Raw genomic sequence first — 8,797 nt, 5'->3', positions numbered from 1 at the left:
AGGATCCGGACTCGTACGCAGATTCAAGATGGTTGCGCCCACAAAAACGAAATTCGTGTGAAAATTAGTGAATTATTCGTAAATTGTCAAGTGTAGCGTTGTGCTCAATCTCTTGGAGTGTATGTACTTCAAAGATTACTCGATGTTTATCTAATGTTAGCTGAGCATTAACTCGTATGGTATTGCATTGGTTTTTTGTTTTCATACAGAACGCAAAGAGCAATGCAGCGGCCCACCACGAAAGAAACCGAAGAAGACCTGCTGGCTCTTCAAGAAGCATTTCTATCCGGAAAAGTTACACCAGCAGCAACTGTGGTGAAACGCGCCGATAAGCATAAATTGTCAGATGAAGTGTTGAAAGACTCAAAACTGACAAAAGACATTGTCCAGTTAGATGGTAATATCTAATCAGTGAATAATTAATTTTGTTCTGGCAAGTTTCCTTGAAGCACAAAAAGAAGGCCTAATCAGAAAAACTTACAGTTTTCTCCTAAAAAATAGTTTAGTTAGACCAATTTTACACCTGAATTCACACTTACTAGATTAGAATAGATAATGGTATGGTAGGAGGAGAGTAAACAGCAAGTAGTAGGGTTTTGGGTTGAAATGGGAAAGCCAGGGATAGTAAGGTCTTTTGATATATTTGCATAGGTTTGCCATCCACATTGCCGGCACCACCAGTCAACAAGCCTCCGGCAAAAAAGTCGAGATTCAAAGAACAAAGGAGTAAAACTGATCTAGAGCAGGATGAAGAAATTGATGACCCAGAATCACGTTTAGACAGTATTAGATACCAGATATTTCGAATTTCAACAGTTACTCATTCCTACCTGTAAGACACTTAATATCTTATGTTTGATTTTAGGACATGATCGTCACATAAGTAAGATACTCACAGAAATTGTGGAAAGGGATACTACTGAGATTCCAATCAGCGTTCCTATTGGCATTAAAGGTCACGCATTCCCAAAGCCCTTTCAGATTGGTGAACATCAGGTATGAATCGAGTTCTTTCCATAGATTGAGTTTCTCTGTGATTTTGTCGATTTTCATTAACAACTTTGTTCGTTTGTAGCATCATCCAGCAGAAAAAGGAAGTAAAAAGAAGAGTCTTTTCGCCCAGTCTCTGACGAAAATGTCACCGGAAGAACTCGGAGTAGTTGTCAGAACACAGAAAACGAGCAGATTTTCAAACAAAACTCATTCGTGTTTTCAAAAAGCCTGTAAGGATTTTAATTGCATTTTGGTGGCTCTGATCTGGAGATGTGCAATTTCAACTGGATGTTTTGAATGGTCCAACTTACTATTTTATTTTTGTTTAGCTGGAAATGATAAGAACTCGGCTGTATCTAGTCAGGGAGATGAGGTAGAGCCAGATATAGCTAAAGATATGGAAACGATTCACAAAGAAAACGTCGAAAAGTTGACTGCGATGTCTGAGTCGGAAATTCTTGAAGAGCAGAAGAACCTAATGGAAACATTAGGTATTCATGACTGTAATAATACAATACCAGTAAATACCCGGTACATGTCCTATGTGCTTCATACTATAAGCCTATATTATTCTTTCCAGACCCAAAAATTGTTGAATTTCTAAAAGCAAAACATGCAAGAAAATCTGAATCGGAAGTTCATCCAAAAATTGAGATAATGGATTCTACAAGTAAAAACATCACATTTTCCGAGGAACTAAGACCAAATAATGAAAGGAAGGAAGCCAGTTAGTACTGTGCAAAATGTTTGTCTCAGTCATGATTATTTTTTTAATGAAAATATTTTTGATTTTGAGAGCCTATATCAATTTAGATGATCATGGTATACCATTACCAGTGAAACCAAGTAAAGACTGGGTGAACATGAATAAAATGGAGCAAGACAAACTTGAATGGATGATGAAAGACCTTCCTCTGCCTGACGCAGCTGACAGTAAGGTATGTATTGAACAAATGTTGAGAATTGAACTATCGACTGCTTTATAGCGAAATTCAATTTCTTATTCATAGAAAGCAACTCAAGCCCGATTTAATCTACAAGGGGAAGTTTTATCTAGCGATGCTGATATACCAATTCATCTTGGATTACATCACCATGGTGATGAACCAGAGGTAATACAGTGTAATTTATATCAGTTAACAGCATTTTCTGTAATATGTACATTTTTCGCATGAAATGTCAGAAATATTTTCCTGTCTGCAGAGAGCTGGCTACTCTCTTGAAGACTTATTTCAACTGGCGCGCAGCGCAATCGTTCAACAACGTATTCTGGCTCTGAATGTTTTAACTAAAATCATAACGAACGTAAGTGCAATTCCGTGTAACTTCGTTTCGATTGAACATACCCTTCCTTCTACAGTCTGAATAATCATTTATTTTCAGGCCAAATTGGGCATGTTTACGTCATCACTAGCGAAGTGTCTAGTTCCTACATTACTCGACGCGGGAATAACGTTTCTTATTCGTTGGGCGCTCGATGATAGCACTGAATCCGTAATGTGTGCTGCATTGCAGACTCTGCATGCTCTGATGACGAATTCAATAGATGAGGTATGGAAAGTCTCTGAATGTTTCCTGCATAAAAACTACAGTTAAACTGACTATATTTTTTAAAAATCGAATACTAAAACCTATAGATATTTGCATTAGCATTTATTGTGTGCATATCCATGGTTCTAACTGTAGGAATGCATTGACAGCGTTTTCACCTGGTACAGAGGTAGAGAATTCTCAACACTGCAACCTGTTATCGAAGATGATGATGATGATGATGATGATGATGATGATGATGATAACAAAGATGATGACGACCCAGAGAAGCCGCAGAAAACTGATGCCGATGTGGTCAAGGAAGATCTCATCAAAGTAAACGATTTTGTTTTTCGCAACTACATTGAATTGGCATACCAGTACTGAAGATATCACTTACGGACAAATTATTGTTTTAGGGCTTATTGAGAATGATGCTTATTGAACGTCTGAAGTACATAATATGTACATGTAAACCACCTCCTGACTCAGTGATACAGGCGCTGGAAGTACTAATCAGAATCGCCCGGCATTCTAAGCAAACCGCTTATCAGGTATTGATTTCTTCATTCTTGTCGACAACATATCTGTAAGCAATTCCATTTCTTGTTCTGAAATGACTTGTATATAATTTACTCAAAACGTATTCTTCATTTTCGCATTTCCCTTTGGATACTTTGTAGATCTTCACGAACTCTACATTGATCGATTGCATAATGGTAGAATTTCTGCCCGTCGTTTGGAAATCGGTAACATCGCCGGTGACTTCAGTCTACGGAATTCCTGTCCCAACTGCTATGAAATTCGTTCGAATTATCTGTTCAATGGGAAGACATATGGCTGCTATGCTGGTGAGTCCTCTCATTTCTGTTTTAAGAAGCTGACAGTGTTCTATGACAGAGCTATTGATACATGGCTTAATCTAATTTAATTAATCATAGATTCATTTTAGTGTAGGACTTAGTTTATCATGTTTATTCCATTCGTAGGTTTCAAAATATAAACTGATGAACTGTATAACTCGATATGTTGCTGTAGAAACAAGGTAAGTTCTGTTTGAATCATCTTAGCATTTCAATAACCCATTGAATACATAAAAAACTTGGATACTATAGCATATCTGCACTGATATCAAAGTAAATGTACAATCTTTTTCAGCGATCTGGAATTACCCCACTCGGAGGCCTTTAATTTAGTGATCGAAAGCTATAGGACATGGACGGTGCTTACATGTTATGGGTTAGCAACAGAATCATTTAGGTAGGTTATTCCATCCAGTGAGAAATCTGGATTCCCAAAAAGAATATTCAGCAATACCCATAAATTCTAATGTGATTGTGTAATTCTAGTGAATTGTATGCGGTATTGATGAAAAAATTGCAGCAAGTCTCATCGATGTCAAATGAACATGATCCACTAGAGATTACGCAGGCTGCCTCTATTCTGTGTTTACTCGAGGCAATGGTTCTCACTGCTAGTTCACCAAATCCTTCAAAGAAAGTCAAATTTAGGTATTTTGTGTAAATAGATTAGTGTCAGCTTGCGCTACACAACTCAATTGTTCGTTTGCAATTGTCTCGACAGTCATAAATATAAGGTGCATAAACTTCATCAGAAATGAATATACTGGTATGTTTTATGTTCAGATCACTGGATGCTGATAATATGGATGTAGATGCTGATGATGAAGAGCTGGCTGGTCCAGCAATTCAATGGAGCCAAGTAGCTGGCTTACTGCAACCAGTTCTACTCAATGTTGAAAAAGCTCTGCGTAGTTTTTCACAACTGACAACACCTGCAAAGGTACATACAGTACTTTATTATCATACGGTACTTTATTATCACATACTACGGATATAACCATTCAGAACCAAAATATTTTACCTTAATGAGCAAATACTGGACAGGGTTTCACGAAAAAGTCTTGAACTCTTAATCGATTTAATTTCTTCATTACAACCAATAAGTTGGGTGTCAATAAAATTTTTCAGAATGGATTTACGAGTCAAAATTTGGAATTTTTTTTTTGTAGAGGATGGACACTATGCTGTTATCCTCGTTGTTAAATTTGCTATCCTCTTACTTATCAAGAATACAAACTCAGGTGAGGTTTTGTTCACTTCTTAAAATAAACGCCTGTTCATATTTGCCAGCTCTTACTCTAACATAAACTGAATAACATAAACATGTCTTTTTATAGCCAGGCTACAATGCTGTTGAGGTTACTCAATTAGCAGAAGATTTCAGCCTTTTACTTCGACCATGTCTGAATTGCCAGGCGATGAAATCACATTATATTGGGTTAAGGTTTGTTGAATAGGCAATGTCACGAAACTGGGTGCTATGAACGACTCAAATGAAGTCTCATTTCACTTTTTCTTATATAGGCGATATTCGTCACAGCTGTCGTCGACGTTGCGTCAGTCTCGTGAACGCTGCGATAACAATCCCGATTACGGCGCGATAGTCGAACCAGTGGATTTCAAAAGCAATCGGTTGCAGCCATCATCCACTCTCATGGAGAAATCTATTCTTTTGACCCCTGTCTTAACTGAAGTATCGCCTTATAATTTTATCTTAGCTGTACTACGTTTACTGCTTGAGTTAGGAAGTCTTCACAAGGGCATGATAGACAAGGTATGGTCTTTGGAAAAATTAGATAAACCAGCTACTACAATCAAAACAAAGTCGTATCTATGAATAAAAATCGCTAAGAATCATCTTCATTTGTATGATATCATCAAAAAATTTGCATGTTTTTTTCATCACAGTTATTTCCACTTGTACTGACCGATGACGACACTCTACAGTATATGAGGCTGTTAGTTCATTCCAGACCGATGGCACTTGTGTTAAACTATTTCACAAAGTTTGAATTCAATGTTCAGTGTTTTCTAGCGCAAATGGCTCTTCAGACATCATCAGATGTATGTACCGGTACATGCGTATACATTGTACTTAGTAAACGGACCAGTTAAAACACACTTCTTTATTTTCATTGATTTAATTTCAGCGTACGATTTATATGAAATTTGTCCATCAGTTCACATTACATTTACTTCCTCATCTTCAAAGTGGTGACGAATATTTAGCTAACAAATTGCTTTCTACGGTGCTATTCAATAAAGACTTCTTCATGTAAGTAGATGTCGTTTTATGTCATTTGTTATGTTGTAACGTTTGTCTATGTAAGTTTATGTCAGTACTTGTTCTTCATTAGAGACACGTATTTTATCATACGACATCTGGGGAGGGGTGCCTTAAACCTGGAGCTATTGATAATCCTTGAATCATTGAATTAGGGTATTCATTATTTTCTTCAGGGAAAATGAGTCCGATGAGTTATCCAGTTTCGATATAGCGGACTTGAGCTTATCGGTCAAAAGTTTACCGAGCGCTACGCGAGAAGAATTGCATCGGACACGTTGCCAACTGCTGCAAGATGGCGTGGAAAACCTAATCGGTATTAGAGCAATGTACCTACAGACATTTCCAGAAATTCAAAATCGTCTCTACGAATCCAGGTTCGTTATCATATCGTGATAAAAAAGCTTTCATCTCTGAAGCGTGTAGCATTTATTGATGATGTAATTAGTATTTTAAAATTCTCTTTCAGATGTGTTGTTGAACATATTTGTTTTGGTATTAACAGTATGCAAACTGGACCTATAGGACAGACATTATTGCCAACAGACTGGATGTTCTACCCTGTACTTCAGCTCTATCAGAAAACGTTGAAAATGTAAATTCACTGTACAGTAGAATGGCGATAGATGTTAACCTATGTGTTTGACTCCTCTAAACTGTGTTTCCGTTTATTCCAGTGACCCTAGTCAGACGCTTCCCGACACGATCAGTTCAGCCGAGATTAGTATGGTCGCTTATATGCTCCGATGGATTTATATGCTTCATGTATGGAGACCGGAAACAATGAATCAGATATCAGTCGCCACTCGAATTACAAGACTCATGTGTTGTTTCATTGCTGGTATGCAATGCTATATTTACATTACAAGTCCACGTAGCAAGTGTTAAGCTCGATACAGCTTTTCAAAATTGTTTACTTTTAGGTAGTGACTTGTTCCTTGACAGTACCATACACTGTTACCTGTGCGCATTGCTAAAAGAATACTGCAAACCACTTCTACAGAATCAGACCGATTACGAAGAGAAGATTCCTGGAATAGTTTCATTCTATGACTTGTAAGTTCGCTTTTATATCGTAGAGAAGCTCATCAAAAATGCATTCGATTGAACAGATATAATCAAAACTTTTCACCATGATTTTATGCAGGATGTAACAAACTATTGGAACATAAAGAACCCTGATGTTTTACTTTTAATACAAAATTATGCTTTCTATTCCCTCAATTTCTTTGCAGGTATACGTCATTACTACAGCAATACGAAGCAGTGTCGTTTGGTGATGCCGTTTTTGGTTCCTTTGTCCTAATGCCGATTCAACAACGTTATGATATTAAGTACCGCAGAGCTATATGGGGTGAATATGCCAGTGTGCTTCGCGCAATGAGTTTAACAACGAAAGAGGTAAATTTTCTGTTTCCATTTTCAAGTATGAAACTAAATTACATTACGTAGGTTAAGCAAAGAAAAGATTGTGTGTGCGAGTGTGTATTAAAGCCAGTATGTATGGAGCTTTCTAGATTTTCCCTCTCCTATTTAGATGTTTGGTCTTCAAATTATAAATCTTTTTTTCAGCTGCCAATCAACCTAAACAGTTTCTTGCAACCAGTTGAATCAGATGTCGAATTGCTAGAAATGTACTACAAAGCTTTAGTGATGCCAAGTGTGAGAAGACAATGGTCACCGCTGATGTATGTCATAGCCATTCACCATGTCAATCGATTTATCTATTTACAAGATGGAAAATACCAGCAAATAAAACTGAAAATGATGAAACATGCAAACAACAATAAAGATAAGGTAAATATCTTTCTAGTTATTCCTTGGATCAGGGTTCTGTTTTGCAAACATGTTTTAAGCCTAAAACGGCTAAGTATTTATTGATGTAGTTATTGAAAATGACCAATAGCAACTAAACACACTAGGGGTCCAGGGACACCATGCCCACTTGGGAAGTGGTTTCAGATGATCTAACAATTTCAATATTCAATGCCCATCTAATGACCTTGAAAAAATCCAATGACCTTGAAACTCACCACAATCATAGCACATGTCAGCAGCTACAATTTTGTAATTGATTGGGGTAACAAAATATGCCTAGGTACCAATATGATATGGAAATACTAAGTTATTCTACTATTCAGCGCCCCCTGGTGACCATATGCAAAGCCCAATGACATTGAAACTCACCATAATCATATCACAAATTGCAATGAGAAATGGCAAACCAGTAGGAAGCTACAGAACTCAGAATTCGGGCCAAAATTTACATTTTTGGGCACTAAAAAGGTCACAGGATGGCCATCTTGAGTTCGATCGACCCAATTTTTCTTATGGTGATGGGCCCTTTGGGGATTCAAATATTTACGAAAGATCAAGGTAATTGATTTAAGAGTCTTCAAAATTTCCCTCAAAACGTTCAAAAATGTGTAAAACATGCTGATTTTGGCAGGGCCAGTTTTTGGGCTGAAGATGTGTCTAGGGTAGGTACATGTATGAACCAAATATCAAGACATTACTTTGAAGCGTCTTCAAAACTTTCCAAAATAACTGGATTCCGTCTACGGAGGGACGGACGGACGATGGACGAAAAGTGAATGCAATAGCCCGCTGGGACTAAAGTCCCAAGTGGGCTAAAAATTTCCGTTACAGTAGACACCATCTAATCCGGTAGTTGGGACCTTCATTTTTGGTTTGTTTTGAAGAACCGGGGAAAACAATGCATAAAGATAGGGAATTTGGAAACTGAGGCAGCTATGAGCAGAGGTGTCCTCTTTTTGGAACCCAGCCAAGCGACCATCAAATTTTGTCATTTCAAATCAATGTTAACAAGTAGTGCAGAATCAATTGTAGATGTTCTAGTGAATAGCATAAACTAATGTTTATATTCTTCTATCTGACAGGAATTTGGTCATCACGTTTTATTCTACTTGAAAGCAAATGAAGCCAGTGATCTCGGATTTGACTTATACGATTCTTTACCGCAGAGTCGACAACTTATGCTGGAGAAAGCTATCGTCAGCTAAACATAACAGACATCAAACATTCTGTGATATTACGGGCCATTACTTGTGGCTCAGAATGGTTCAGTGCTGTGTATTTCAAAACCTTTTTGTGAATAAATAACCAG

General features: G+C 37.4%; 1 protein-coding gene across 1 annotated transcript; it reads left to right on the top strand.

Annotated features, from left to right (window-relative positions):
* The first annotated feature begins 15 nt into the window (after positions 1–15).
* On the top strand, positions 16–8,794 carry LOC141901799 (RNA polymerase II-associated protein 1-like). The gene is made up of 30 exons (XM_074789280.1): positions 16–119; positions 210–397; positions 652–783; positions 866–996; positions 1,076–1,223; positions 1,323–1,484; positions 1,574–1,720; positions 1,807–1,931; positions 2,004–2,105; positions 2,197–2,298; positions 2,377–2,544; positions 2,680–2,859; positions 2,943–3,077; positions 3,207–3,374; positions 3,513–3,568; positions 3,682–3,783; positions 3,873–4,034; positions 4,170–4,326; positions 4,556–4,627; positions 4,724–4,830; positions 4,911–5,160; positions 5,295–5,450; positions 5,537–5,661; positions 5,847–6,047; positions 6,140–6,265; positions 6,348–6,511; positions 6,594–6,726; positions 6,906–7,071; positions 7,243–7,467; positions 8,571–8,794. The coding sequence occupies exons 2-30, from the start codon at positions 223–225 to the stop codon at positions 8,691–8,693; spliced, it is 4,200 nt and encodes a 1,399-aa protein (XP_074645381.1). The 5' UTR covers positions 16–119; positions 210–222; the 3' UTR covers positions 8,694–8,794.
* The last annotated feature ends 3 nt before the right edge of the window (positions 8,795–8,797 follow it).

The sequence above is a fragment of the Tubulanus polymorphus genome, chromosome 1, assembly GCF_964204645.1.
Source record: "Tubulanus polymorphus chromosome 1, tnTubPoly1.2, whole genome shotgun sequence".
NCBI lineage: Eukaryota > Metazoa > Nemertea > Palaeonemertea > Tubulaniformes > Tubulanidae > Tubulanus > Tubulanus polymorphus.
This window is presented reverse-complemented; position numbering and strand designations above follow the sequence as displayed.